This window comes from Arachis hypogaea, chromosome 19 (genome assembly GCF_003086295.3).
Source record: "Arachis hypogaea cultivar Tifrunner chromosome 19, arahy.Tifrunner.gnm2.J5K5, whole genome shotgun sequence".
NCBI lineage: Eukaryota > Viridiplantae > Streptophyta > Magnoliopsida > Fabales > Fabaceae > Arachis > Arachis hypogaea.
The window spans coordinates 5938947-5954104 of NC_092054.1; the positions used below are offsets into that span (position 1 = coordinate 5938947).

General features: G+C 34.0%; 1 protein-coding gene across 14 annotated transcripts in view; it reads left to right on the top strand.

Annotated features, from left to right (window-relative positions):
* The first annotated feature begins 1161 nt into the window (after positions 1–1161).
* LOC114924019 (putative disease resistance RPP13-like protein 1) overlaps positions 1162–15158 on the top strand; it is a 57712-nt gene continuing 43715 nt past the window's right edge. For 8 of the 14 annotated variants that reach the window (XM_072226803.1, XM_072226802.1, XM_072226806.1 and 5 more), the window contains exon 1: positions 1162–5097. In XM_072226803.1, coding sequence (XP_072082904.1) covers positions 1464–5097 — 3634 coding nt within the window. In that variant the 5' untranslated portion in view covers positions 1162–1463. Of the gene's footprint in view, positions 5098–5340; positions 5416–5684; positions 5774–5972; positions 6078–6195; positions 6395–6581; positions 7117–15158 lie in introns of those variants that run through there. The other 6 variants (XM_025819310.3, XM_025819308.3, XM_025819311.3 and 3 more) reach the window with 6 other exon arrangements.

Genomic DNA, 15158 nt, shown 5'->3' on the forward strand with positions numbered 1-15158 from the left:
TTTAAGTTGCTAAAAACGTATGTACTAAATGTTGTATAATTGTATTTATTATTTTTCTATTTTTTATGTAATTATATATTCTTAGTTATATAATATTTTTATCGCTTATATATTACTTCTTTTTCCTTTCAATAATTTACATTTTTTAATATTATTTAGTTCTAATAATATTATTAAAAATACATTTTGTCATTATTTATAAAAACTAAAATAAAAAAATTGAATGTCGTTTTTAATTATCAAAAATATTAATAATATTCATATTTATATTTTATCTAACAGCTTTATCATTGTACTATAATATTTAAATATAATCTAAAAAAATAAAATAAAAAACAAAAGTAAAAATTTAAAAACTAAAAATAAAAAAATTATATAAATTTTGGTGAATAAACTTTAATTAAATTTTTTTATTACTTATAATTCAATTTATTTATGATTTTATTAATTTTATAATTATTAAATTTTGAATTAATTTTTATTATTTTAATTATCATTTATCATTTATCATCCGTTACAAAATTTAAATTAATTTTGATATGCTACTATAAAATTTTAATTTTTTAATCAATTAAATTAAATACATATCATTAATTATTTAATTAAATTACAAAGTATCTGTTAAAAATAATTATTCTCTATATTAAAATATATTCTTTTCTGTATTTTTTATTAAATAATAATATTAAATTATATATAAATTGTCAAATAAATATATTGTATAATATTTTTTACAAATTAATTTCTAAATTTAATATTAACTTACATAATACATATTATCTAATAGTATTTTAAATATATTATATATTATATAATTAATTTAGAGAAAGACTTTAAACAATTCATGACAATTATTTTGAAAAATAACGAGACCTTTAATAGAAGAATATCTTTTTCGACTTTAATTTTTATTTTTATGAGACTGATTAGCCTCTATATAAAAAAAGGGTCAATATTTTTTTACAGAAGAGCTAATCAGTTCCTAAAAACAGAAATAAAAAATCGAAAAGGATATTTTTTTTTTTTGGGAAAATATGAGGAGTCAATGGAATATTTATACAATGTGTACAATGGAAGTTTAGAGAGTATTAAAGATATAATCATTAGTGTTACATTTTTCCATCAATTGAAGTTTTTGGGACGAGTAGTATCATGCATGGTATTAAATCTCTAGATCTGAAAGGTCAAACGTCAAAAGTTCGAATTTTGGTAAACCCAAAATTAGTTTAAATTTTTGGGTATTCACTGAATCACTGGTCAATTTAACTCTCGACCGTAATCTAGTTACTAAAGCAAAGAACATTTTTACTTCATTATTTGTGCTCTGCAAACGGAAAACACTTGAGATTCCTTTTGCTTGAGAAAACCCAGAGATCTGAATACTTTACATCGATCTAGCTACAACAACTTCTCTCAACCCCTTTCATTCTTTTCTCATCATCTGCTGCACTTGATTTTGAATCATGGCTTCAAAACTTGAAGGTGGAGCTTATCTCTCTTCTTTTGTTGATGCTATCTCAAAGAAGCTATCTTCAATACTTGAAGATGACTCTGTCCTGGAAGGAAATGACTCTGTCCTGGAGTTGCTTGAAAGGTTGGATGAAATTCTGTGTGATGTTGATCCTGTGCTTGATGATGCTGAGCTGAAGCAGTTCCGTAACGATAGAGTGAAGAAGTGGCTTGTAGATCTCCAAGATGCTCTCTACATGGCTGATGACTTCCTCGATGAACTCTCCACTAAAGCTGCCACGGCCACTCCAGGTAACTCTTCTTCCTGGTCTCGCCCTGTTGATTCAATTATTGAAGATAGCGGTGTCAATGTCATCGAAAAAATAGTTGGCAAACTAGAGTCTCTTGTACGACGAAAAGGTAAACTTGGACTGGAAAAGAGTGCCAAGTTGGACACATCTTGGAGAATTCCATCCACATCTCTCGTTGTTAGTTCTGACGTAGTTGGTCGGGACGAAGACAAGGAGAACATAATCAAATTGTTGTTAGATGATACCTGCGATGCTGAATCACATGTAACTGTGATTCCCATTGTGGGTATGGGTGGGATAGGAAAAACTACTTTGGCTCAATTGGTTTACAATGATGCCAAAGTCATAGGAAAATTTGACACCAGAGCATGGGTGTGTGTTGCTGAAAATCCTGACCCAGTTCATGTTACAAGGACAATAATAGGGGCAATAGATTCTTCTCCCCATAACACGGATAACTTTGATTCACTTCAGACTGATTTGAAGAAGAAGTTGACAGGCAAGACCTTTATTGTTGTTTTAGATGATGTCTGGGATGAGCAACCAGACGCGTGGGAGAATTTTCTAAAACCTTTTCACTATGGGAATAACGGGAGTAAGATTCTCCTAACAACCCGTAGCGGAAATGTTGCTTCTGTGTTCGCACCTAACAGTCGACATTATCGACTAAGTTTATTGTCGGAGGAACATTGTTGGCCGCTGTTTTTGAAGCATTCATCCATTTCTACTGGTTCTAAACAATATGCAATTCTAGAGCCAATGGGTAGAAAAATTGTTCAAAAGTGTAAGGGGTTACCTTTGGCTGTGAAGGCACTTGGGGGTTTATTGCGCAGTAAGTATAATGAAGGAGATTGGGAGAATGTACTTGATAGTAAAATTTGGGAACTCTCGGAAGATGTCAGTCCTGCATTAAGAGTTAGTTATCATTACCTTCCTTCACATTTAAAGCGGTGTTTTGTTTATTGCTCAATATTTCCGGAGGATTATGAATTTGACAAAGACAAATTAATTTTGTTATGGATGGCTGAAGACCTTTTACAACCAAAGGAAAACAACGGATTAGAAAATGTTGGTTGTGCATATTTTGATGAATTAGTTGCAAGGTCATTTTTTCAACCCTCCAATACTAATGAAAAGTTATTTGTAATGCATGATCTTATGCATGATCTAGCAACGTTTTTTGCTGGAAAATTCTATTTCAAAGGCAAAGAATTTTGCAATCAACACATGATAGACAACAAAACTCGTCATTTGTCATATGCTACAAAATTTGTGGTTAGCATCAAATTATTTCGAGAGGCCAATAATGGAGCAGGACACCTGAGAACATTTTTAGATTTTACTTTGCTTCGCCGTGATCAATCAATTGATATTGAAAGCTATTCTTGGCTCTTAAAACAACAATTAGGGTGTTTAAGAGTTTTGTCATTTAAACGCTCGTTTATAGAGTCATTGCCTGATTCAATAGGTGAATTGATTCTTTTGCGTTACTTGAATCTCTCTTACGCACCTATTGTGACATTGCCCGAGTCAATATGTAAATTATACAATCTCCAAACTTTGAGGTTAAAGAATTGTGCTCGGTTAGAGATGCTTCCCAGCCGCATGGAAGATCTTGTGAACCTGCGTCACCTTGATATTCGAGGAGCTTCTTGTCTGCAAGAAATGCCGAAGGGAATGAGCAAGTTAAAGCATCTAAACTTCTTAAGTGATTATATTGTCGGCGAGCATGAAGAAAATGGGATAAGAGAACTGGGAACACTGGACAATCTCCATGGCTCATTTTGCATTTCCAAGTTGGAGAATGTCAAGAATAGCGGTGAAGTTTTGGAGGCAAAGATGGGTAACAAGAAGCACATCAACACTTTAGAATTGAATTGGCTTCCAGATGGTGACATTGATGATGTTCAAACTGAAGGAGATATACTTGACAAGTTACAACCTCATCAAAACTTGAAAGAGTTATCAATTATTGGTTATCGAGGTGAAAGATTCCCAGATTGGTTAGGCCTTTCTTGCTACTCCAATATGACCAAATTGAGTCTGAAGCGTTGTAAGAATTGTTGTGAGCTTCCTTCATTGGGACATTTACCCTTTTTACGGCATCTGGAGTTTTCTGATCTTGATGGGTTGGAGAGAATTGATTTTGAGATTCACAACAACAAAAATGGATCATTTCAACAGAAGACACCCTTCGAATCTCTTGAAACTCTGGAAATTAAGAGCATGTCTGGTTGGCGAGAGTGGCATTTTCCTGATGAGTTTGATGGTTTTCCTGAGCTTAGATTCCTTGAAATAAGTTGTTGTCCGGTGTTGAGGGGAGGTCTGCCTGCTCACCTTCCGGCTCTGGAGAAACTTAAGATTGTTGAATGTGAAGAGCTTGCATTTCCGCTGCCGAGGGCTCCCAAGCTTCACCAATTAGTTGTAGAGGGTTATTCTAGGCCTTCGCGGCCGAGGGAGGGAATGGCACCGCACAATATAAAAATTTCAGGAACCCAGCTGGCGAATTCCATATTGGAGTGGCTACCGCACATCCAACAGCGTGTCCATCGTCTGCGTATAATTAACTGTGAGTCAGCCATATCAATTTCAGGAGATCATTTGCCGGCTCCGTTACTATATCTGGAAATCTCTCATTGTTCAAAATTAACATTCTCCGAGCAAATGCAACACAAGTCGCTAATGAAGATAAAGGTAGTGGGGTGTGGTTCACTGACGTTGTTTCCAATGGCGGGCTTTCCAAATCTCACGGAACTCGTAATCAGTGAATGCCAAAGCATGGAAAAACTTCATGTTGAGGTACCACAGGCTCTTCCGAATCTCCTTTGTTTAAGGATCTCAGAGTGCCCCAGTCTAGTATCCTTGTCGTCGCTAGGGTTGGCTGCGCCCCACCTACAGGAGCTGTGTATAAAAGATTGCCGAAAAATCGATTGTTTTGCTGAGGAGTGCCTCCCTCCGAGTTTGAAAACTCTTGAGGTCATTGAGTGCGAGAAACTAGCGAGTTGGATTACATCAAATGTTTTGCAGAGTGAAGGCCTTACCGATCTTAAGCTTGCCTCATGCTTTGATATAAAGTCGTTCCCAGGAGAGGGTTGCCTTCCTGCTTCTCTTGAGTGTCTTATATTGCGCAAGTTTCCAAATCTGGAGACGCTTGATTGCAAGGGGCTTCACCATCTTACCTCTCTCAAAACTTTAGCAATTGGTCAGTGTGAAAAGCTTGAGAATATCACAGAAAAACATTGGCTTGCCTCCATAGAAAATATCTACATGGGGGAAGAATGTCCTTTGAGGCGTAAGCTGGAAGAGATGGAACACCCACGGATTCAATTCATTCCAGGTAAGTGTTTTTGTTCTGTTCTTCCCTAAACTCACTGCTCTCCTATTATAATCGTTTGCATCAACCATTTTCATTCTCTTGTTAATACACCACGTCAATATTTATTATCTTTTCATTTCTTATGGGTGCCATTTTTTCCAATTTTTTAAGGATAACAAATTAGATGCTTAGAAAATAACAAAACGGTAAACTTTTTCATGATCGCTTCTATATTGCTTACATTATTTGTATGGTTTATTGCAGATCCGCCTCCTCTTTATGATCCTAATCCATGCTCCATCATGTAGTGTGCAATGAAAGCGAGTCAGTGGCATTCGGGTAGGCAATACTTCATGAAATGGATTATCTTGCTTTTTTGGTAACAACTGAAAAGTCATACCATTTAGGAAAAAATAGCTTACTTTTCTTATGCCATCTTATTTTAATTTTAATTTTGTTTTTATTTCTGTCACCTTGATAAAAGTGCTCCAGTCTATTTTTCTATATATAATATTTATGAAAGTATATTTTAAATTTATCTTAATTCTGTGTGTAAAAGGCTGGTCTAAACCTAGATTTTATTTGTCTCCGGGTTCTATGTTTTTCAGCATATTCTTGCATTGGGTCTTCCAGATTTGCGCTCATGGAATTCGATATGTATTGCTCATCTGACTCTTTTGATTTGCCAAAATTGAATGTTAGTATCCCAGTATACTTCTGTATGTCAATATCTACAATCTCTAATATACTCATACTCATAAGATGTTATATAGTTTTTGAGTGCAAAAAGAAATGAAATGTTGGTTTTTGATTGCATTGTCCGTGTCTTGCAAAGCCACCTCTTGCACTGTCTCTACATTTTTATTGACTGAATAATCCTACCTTGCTTTGTTCAGGTTTATTTATGAATGGAGCAACTTGCTATACCAATGAATCTCTAGAACCACCCACTATGTCAATTAAAGAATTTGCTTCTGCTGCAAGGAAAGCAAATAATCAAGGTTACATACTGTTTCTAGCTTTTTGTGCTGATATTATGCTTTATTTAAAATTTCCATCATTGCTCGTACTTGTTCCTTGTCCCTGTCTAATTATACTTATCTCTGTTTTAAAATGTAGAGTCTAAGATTGCAAGAAGATGCATGTCGTTTCGTGGATATGATAATGCAAGCATTCGATGATAAACTAATGAAAGGTTCTTGTAAAAGGCTTCCTTCCTTGATGTATATTGACTTTGAGAAAGGCGCACTTTCAAGCATCTTGTTTGTGTGTTGGCCATTATATCTTGGTTGTGCTTACTGAAAGACATCAGATGTGGGTAATTTTGGCAAAAAAATTAAATTCATCAAATATATGTATATAAACACAGCGCTAGCTCCATAGGTTGATGTTTTCATTTTCGTAAAACAAATGTTCTATTTCCTATATTTGCCAGAATTATGGTACTATGTCATTATGCTTCTTATAGTAAATTTGAGAATCAAAAACTTTGGTTTCCTCTACAGGTATTGGGCTTCCAAAAGACCCTGAAAGCAGTACAATTTCTTGCCTGAAACTATTGAAACTGCTAGCCGATGTGGTGCGGAAAAAACTTGTAGCAATTCAATGCTTGGTTGCACCTAGCTAAAATGTCTCAAACTAGAAAATCACCTGCGTCTTTAGTGTGTGGCTTTTAATCAAATGAAGGAAAACTTCTTGAATACTCAAGAAGGAAGAGCTTTTCTTCTTCCATGTAAATCTTGAACCATTCAAGTGATTTTGGGATATGTTAAGAGTAATGAGGTCTGCATGAACAAAAGGCAAAGATGAGGAGGAAAGAGTCTGTCCATATGAAGGACCCAATAATTTGGTAGAAAATTGAAAATTTCCCTTGTATGGGTCATTAATGAGGTTGATAGCAGATGGAATTGATGTTCCAACATCTTGTATTTTGTTTTTATTCTCTCCGGAAGTTATTGCATGTTCTCCAAATGTATATTTTCTGCACCAAGATTTTCTTTTTTGCATCAGAAATTTCATGCAGATATATTTTTTTTTCAAGTGTCCGTTAGTGAAGGAGTGTATAGATTAATAGCTTAGAGAATGAGGTACACTACAAGGGAGGTGCAAAATATCGGCGGTTTTCTTCTTGATTAGCGGCGCAAAATCAAAGGCCGGCGGCAAACTGAAACGTCATGGATATGGGCGTCGGGATTGGGTTTGGCGGCGGTTTCCAGCAACCGATGGTATAACCGCCACAAAATCAAAATTTCGCGACACACAATTAGAAAACCGCCGCCAAATGAGTCTGACACGATTTGCTTCATGTTTACTGGCGGTTTTCAGAACCGCCGCTATTGTGGTCAATGAGTAAAAAATATGCAGCGGTTTTAAAACCGCCGCAAATTTATGTGTGTCTTTTTTCAACATTACTTGGCCTTCAGAGGCATTGCCACCTACATCCAGAAAATTGGCCGAAGCACCCCACCATGCAATTTAATTATATCCATTGTGACCATTGCTAACCCTGCACCATTCACTGTGCAACCAATTTCTCCATCTAACCCAATATAATTTAAATCTGCCTGTTGTTTCGCAGGCTCTCCCGATCGGTCTAGACAAACTCCCGAACCAAAAACCCTACATAACCTTCTGTTAAAGGAAACTTTCTGTTATTTCTGTTTTCTGGTGTAACAAATTCTTAGCTATAGTAGTGCGTACTCTGCTATATATACAAATAGCTGTTCTTGTAAATATAATTGCAATCATTAATATAAGTTCATTTTCATCACTTTGTTACACTAGAACACTGCATCACCTTCATCTAATTTCTCTTCGATTTAGTTTTACTTTTACCTTAAACTCCTTGAGTCAAGTCTATAATTTGTAATTTAATGCCTGAGCATGTGACTAAATTGTGATGTTTAATTCAGACACTCAGACTTTGTTGATAAATGAAGTTTTATTTTTAACTTATTGAAAGTGACATTATTCTTATTCTATATATGAGTTATTTATTATTTGTTGATGTTACGGTACTCTTGGATTTCATCAACCTAACCTTGTATATTCAAGCAGAGTAACTTGAATTTGATATCTAATTGAAATTTGAGTCCAAATTTACATTATATTATTCTTATTAGAATGTTACCTAATTTTAATTTTTATACCCATTTTTCTTATGTTCAGATGATAAGATGATTATATCTACCATAATTATATCTACCGATTTTTCTTTTACTCACTGTAAATTTTTCTTTTATTTATATATATACATATAAATAAACATGTTATTATTTAAAATTTCTGTGAAGCTGACTATGACTTGGACTACTAGGAATCTAAGGTTATTAAACCCATAATATGGTTTATAAATGCAAAAGTAGGATTTAAAAGAAATTTGAGGGGTAACGTAGTCAACTTCCGTTGAATGTAGTATATGGCATATTTAGAGTGAGGATATATATTTGTACCATTCTTTAATAATTTTAATAAGATAAATTTACTTCTTTATCGCTTTTTTTAACAATTTAATTTTAATGCAAAAAAAATACATATAATGTTCTTTCAAAAGAGTAAATAACTAAAAATATTTTCATTGTCTAATTTCTTACAAAAATGTCTTCTAACTTTATTAACGATAAAAATATTTTAAAAATATTTTAAAACATAAAAAAAAACAAATCACAGAGAAAAAGTCATTTTCATTAATGAAAACGACTAATGTGACAAATGAAAATGACTTTCATTAATCTTTCATGGCACTCTTAAAACATTTGGAATACAAATAAAACAAAAATAATAGGGTAAAAAACTGAAATGAGCCGAGAGGAGCTCGTTTTTACTCAAATCCGCCAAATGAAATTTTGCTACTACATTCCACCAGATCCCATATTTATATAATTCGACACAATAGGATTCGAATTAGGTTATCACGTAATTCGAATTGAGTAAATTCGAATTACTCACTGACACTATCACACGTAATTCGAATCAAGAAGCACCGAATTAGGCTTAAAAATTTGTGAGTAATTCGAGTCTACTTCTATCGAATTACAAAAGAGAGGTTCGAGTAGTATTAATTCGAATTACTATGTGATCGAGTATGGAGAGGAGTTCGAATCGTATTGATTCGAATTACTTGATTTTGGCCATCCTAAGTAATTCGAATCGAGTTGTCTCGAATTACACTGCATTCGCCTATATAAAGAGTTCGAACCAAGTTCATTCGAATCACTTTCTCATTCTCATACCCCACCAAATCCCAGAGAAAACGACCAACATTCGATTCGAGTAAGACCGGAGCGCCATATTCAGGCGATGGGGGACGATCCGGGGAGGCTTTATCGTTTGGATGGAGTCGCTTATATCGCCGGGGTGATCAACGACGAGATTAGTGGTCTCTGATGTTGCGCTGTAGCTAGTGTTTTCCGTTACGGTAGTGGTTTTTATGAGAGTGGTTTTATGGTTGTGGTTTTATGATATTGGTTTCATGATAGTGGTTTTATGATAGCGGTTTTTGTTAACGGGTTGTGATAGTGGTTTATGTGATTGTTAGTGGTTTAGGATAGTGGTTTAGGGTAGTGGTTTAGAAAAGTGGTGTTGGCCTGTGGTTTATGTTAATGGTTTTTGATAGTGGGTAATGTTAGTGTTAGCGGTTTATGATAGTGGTATAGGCTAGTGGTTTTTGTCACCGGTTTTTGTTAGTTGTTTTTGTTAGTGGTTTTCGTTAATGATTTTTTATAGTGGTTTTTGTCACCGGTTTTTTTTAGTTGATAATGGTTTTTGATATTGGTTTTTTTAGGGTAGTTGTTTTTTGTTGATGGTTTCTACACTTGGTGAAATATGCTGGTTTAATATGTCGCATCGAACGATTACTTTTTTTTGTTTTTTATTACATCGAACGATCTTACATGAATTATTTTTTATTCATCTGGATCATCACATAATCCCTTTCCAACACCAGCCGGTGGAGGACACTGTACTTCGGCCGGAAGATGTTCCCCATATCCAACCTCTTCTCCAACATTGCTGCTAAGATCAACAGCAAAAGATGGGGAGGCGGCAGGCTGGATCGCTGGCTCATACACTGGAACGGACGATGAAGCAACCGCAGGTCTCGAGCTCGAACCGGCCACCGTGGCTATAGTATTGGCATTCCGGTTCGACCCACCCGAGCTGGATACAACGTCAACCAACTTTGCCAACAGCTCTAGTGTCCTCACCTCGGGAAATTGCCTACGAGAAAGAAACATGACCTGCAAGTCCTCATCACTCTCGATCGTGAAACAATCATACTTCACCGTATCATGAAGCACCGTGATTGGTATGCGATAGAAAAACTCCTTAACCCTTTTCACTCCTTCTAGACCAAGCTTGACTAGAACGGAACTAACGAGAGCATCGTAGCTGGTCGTGGGGCTAACGACAATACATAGAGGATCCTTATCAGTGAACTTCATGCCAGACCGAGTTTTCCTCTTAATCGAACCTCTGTGGTGTACTAGCACTAGAAAACTATCCTCATTAGCCAACTCACCTCTTGGTTCACAGCAACATGAGTTCACAGCCTATATATAGAGCTCCTCTCCACACTAATTCGAATCAACTTCATTCGCACCATATATATATAATTCGAATCAATTTGAGTCTGATGGTTTCAGTGGCTTAAGAGAAGGGGGGTTGAATCTTAAGCCCCTTTTTTGCTTTGTAACACTTGCTGATTTGTGAGATTAATTCTGGAGACTTTTACTCCTTTTATCTCTTCACTGCATACGAGACTTTTTGTTTTTGCTCGTCCCTAGCCACGAGACTTTTCTTTTTGTCTCGTCACTTGGCACGAGACAAATCTGATTTTTGCTCCAGTGAGTAGAAAACAGAAATGGAGTAGAAAGAGAGAGAAGATCACACCCAGATATATCCTGGTTCGGCTGCTAAGTGCAGTGCAGCCTACATCCAGTCTCCATCACCAACATGATGGAATTTCACTATAATCAATCTGATTACAACTTGTAAAGTGCTAACCCAACTTACAAGGGGATTCCCACAGAATCATGAAACACAACATAGATGAACAAAGGACCTCTAAGACATCTATGGCTTTTTCTTTTAATTTTGCACTCTCTGCCTTTTTCCGCTCTATGGCTTTTTCTTACAAACCTCACTGTTTGCCTTTTACCATGAGACTCAAGACATGACAAAATTAAACAGAAAATTTACAAAACAGAATACATTGAAGGAGAAGAGAAAACTGTTAGCTCAGGTAACTCTGAGAACTCTGTGCCTTGCACTCTCAAATTTTCTCCTTGCTTCAAACAGTGGTTGTCCACCCTTATTATAGAAGAGAGGAGCCTCCACATATTGAAGCCAAAAACCGAACCAACTTCTTCCTCCTTCAACAAACCGGTTCGGCCACACAGAGAGAGAAGAGATAACCATGCATTAACCAACATGCAATTACCTCTAGTCCTTCCTTGATCACCACTCTTCATCAATCTGAGCTCTCCATCCTTGGCTTGCTCTCCAAGATGGATTTCTGGCCCTTGATGCTTCATGATGATGATGACTTCATCTGCTTTGATCTCTGCCTTCAATCATCACTTCGCCACTCTAGCTACTCCCTGTGGTGGTTGAGCAGAATCAAAGACAAGTCATGCTTCAAGGATCTCCTCCAGCTGGCCGAATCTTCATTGTCCATTTTTGAGCATGAAAAGCTCAAGATAACCTCACCAAATCTAACCACATTTGGTGAAAATCTTAGCCACAGCTCATTTTTATTTTAGTATGTTTTCTTGCCATCATTAGCTTGATGGTCTTGATGCATGCAGCTCCTTCTCTTTCTTGGTTGAAGAACACTTCTTCCATTGTTTCCTAGACAAGGACCGAAAAGAGAAGAAGAAAGAGATGAGAGAGAAAAGAGAATCTGAAGAAAAGCAATTCAAAGTGGGTAAGCTAATTAAATGACAATGGCTTACTTTTGCTTCCCTAGCTTAGAGTGGCGTGTTGGTCATAATGGCCATCAATCAATTCAGCTGCACTTTCTCTCTCATGTTCTCCATGCATTAATTAACAATGTAATAGATTTTGAAATCCATCACATGGTTAAAGTTTGGTTCCGTTGGAAGCACTTTGCTTTCATTTTTCTTTGGTTTCGGACCAAGGTAGGAACCATTCATCACTTAATAGAATTTGGGCTTGTAACATTGAAATTAAAACTGGCCCAAATGATTAACATTTGCTTTCCCGATGAGTAGTGTAGCGGATCAAGCATAGGAAGCATTCATCAAAATTAAATATGGGCTTGGTTATAAAATAATTGAGTTTGGCCCATTAAAACAACAATTCAGCCTTCTGATAGGAAATTTGTAGCAAGGCTGATTTTTAATTTGGGCTAGCAACATCTTTATTTTCCGGCCCAATATTAAAACCTGCAACAAAAATTATTTAATCAAATCAAATTATTTAATTTTTGCAGTTAATTATTTTTAATAATGTTTAGTCATTATAAATATTAGTTAGGAGTTTTCCAAACTCATCAGAGTCAAATTACCACAAGTAGTAATTCGAATCTATATGTCTCGAATATGCTACTCGTCAACCTTTCATACTAATTCGAATTAATATCCTTCGATTTAGTCTTGGCTAATTCGATTCTTATTGACTCGAACTACGTGTGATCTTGCATGCATAATTCGGTTCGAGTTGCTTCGAATTACATGCTTAGGTTACTAGGGTTTAATTCGAATTGATTGAGTTCGAATTATGTTCAAAATTATTTCGAATCCATTTGATTCGAATTATATAAATATGTCATCTGGTGGATTGTTGTATCAAATTTTGATTTGGCAGAAATGGGTAAATTTGAGCTCCCCTTAGCTCATTTGAGTTTTTTACCCAAAATAATAGAAACACATTAATATTTTTTTTCAAATATTTGAGATAAAAAAAAATATTTTACCTCCTTTTTGTTATTTTATTGGCTCAAGAGCTGTAAATGTAATATATATGATTTTTTTTTTTATCAAAAGTACCAGTTATACTTACGTAAAAAGATTAAAAAACATCTTGAATTTAGATATATTTAATAAATAATTAATCACAGCTACGAATCCACATGTAGTGTTATTGAGCAGGTAAACGAAGACTTGGACTTAGCTGTGTACTTTGTAACAAAAAGACCAAAATGGTATACCTTGTCATTGATTGTTTTTATTGTGCTTCAATGGTTTAAGGAATGATGGGACGGAGACCATCAATAAACCATTACCTCACAATAAATAAATAAAGGGGAATGCTAAATAAACAATGAATATTTTGAACAATATGAACAACTACCAATTAAATAAAAATATATTATATCTTAATTTAATATTATTAATTAAATTTAAGGTTAATTTACTCTTTTAATTTTATTAACTCACATTATTCAAAAAAATTGTTAGTTACCTATATTTTTTCATAAATAAAAAAACCTAGGACGGAACATCAGAAGCTGACTTACCGGTCAACTTTAAAAATCACATCATTTGTATATTAAAAATCTTGAGCTTTAGTTAAAGTAGTGTTAAACTAGTGTAAGACCGGTTCGCATCAAATATTTATAAAAATTTGTTAATATTTATTTATTAATATTAATAGTTGTTATTTTTAATTTAAAATTTTTTTTTGTATATAATAAATTTATTGTACAGTATATAAGACTATTGTATTATCTGTTTTTCTAAAAACCGAATAATCTTATAATTTTTTTAGTCTATATTAATAAATTTCACTTCAATGTGAAGATTATTATATTTATGTATTTAAATAAATGTTGTTACACTTTGTTACTGATATAAATACCAAAAAATTAAAACTTTAATAAAAATAATTTATATTGTAATTACACAAACAATATAACAAATACTAATAACTATAAGTGATATTTAATTATATTAATTATTAGACCTTTAATGTATGATCTGTGTTACGCACAAATCATGTACATAATTTACTCTATTGTATTTTTGTACAATTTATTTAAAAAAAATTAATATATATTTATTGGAAGTATTGATTTATATAGCAGCACAGAACCACTATCGTAATCTTTGTCACCCCAAACAAAATATAGGATATGTATGCAATGATAAAGATATTTCTGTTAGTTTGAAGTTTGAACACATTTTTTGCGTTTTTCATGTTCGCTGTGTGTAATGTAATTTGTTTCGTCTTTTTGTAATTAATAATCTATATATCTTGATAGGAAAAGAACGAGAAGCCAATGAAATATTTGTACAATGTGTACAATGAAGGTTTATGAAGTATTAGAAATATAACTATTAGTGTTACCTTTTTCCATTAGTTGAAACTTTTGGGATGAGTGATATCATGACATGGTATTAAAGCGCTAGATTCAAAAGGTCAAGAGTTCGATTCTTGATAAACTCCAATCCATTGTACACATTGTATAAATAGTCCATTATCTCCCTAGCAGGATCCTGACTTTTCTTGATACTGCTGTAGTCCCATTGCAAATTGGACAAATAAAAAATTTCTTATGATTGTTTTAGTTTATTTTTCAATACATAACAGAATTTGAGTCGAGAATCTAAAAAAAAAAAAAATCGACAAAACTGCTTATTCTGAATAAGTGAATTAACCTCACTTAATACATTTTTAGTTTAGTTTATAGGTTCATCATAAGTATTTTATCTACAGTTCTACACTAAATTATTCTAGTATATAAATTCATCATAAGTATGTTGAGAATTAAAATTGATAAAATCAAAGTGAAATCTTATAAAATGACACAAGAAATAAACAAAATGGAATTTAATTGTATTTGATTTGTTCACAAATATATTTTCCTTTATGCGGGGTTGAATCGTTGATTTTATTGCTTATATCTTATATAACAATAATTATTGAGGTATCTACGAATATGCTTATCATGTTTTTGATTAATTATTACTAGTGTTCATGTCCAGGCAATGCACAGGGCATCACACGAACTAAATCATTAGTAATAGGAAAAGCATAGGGTACCATCATATTATCTGCCAATTTCTACCAATTCTTATTTATAATTATGTTTTATGGAAGTGTGTTCATGGATGTGTCTA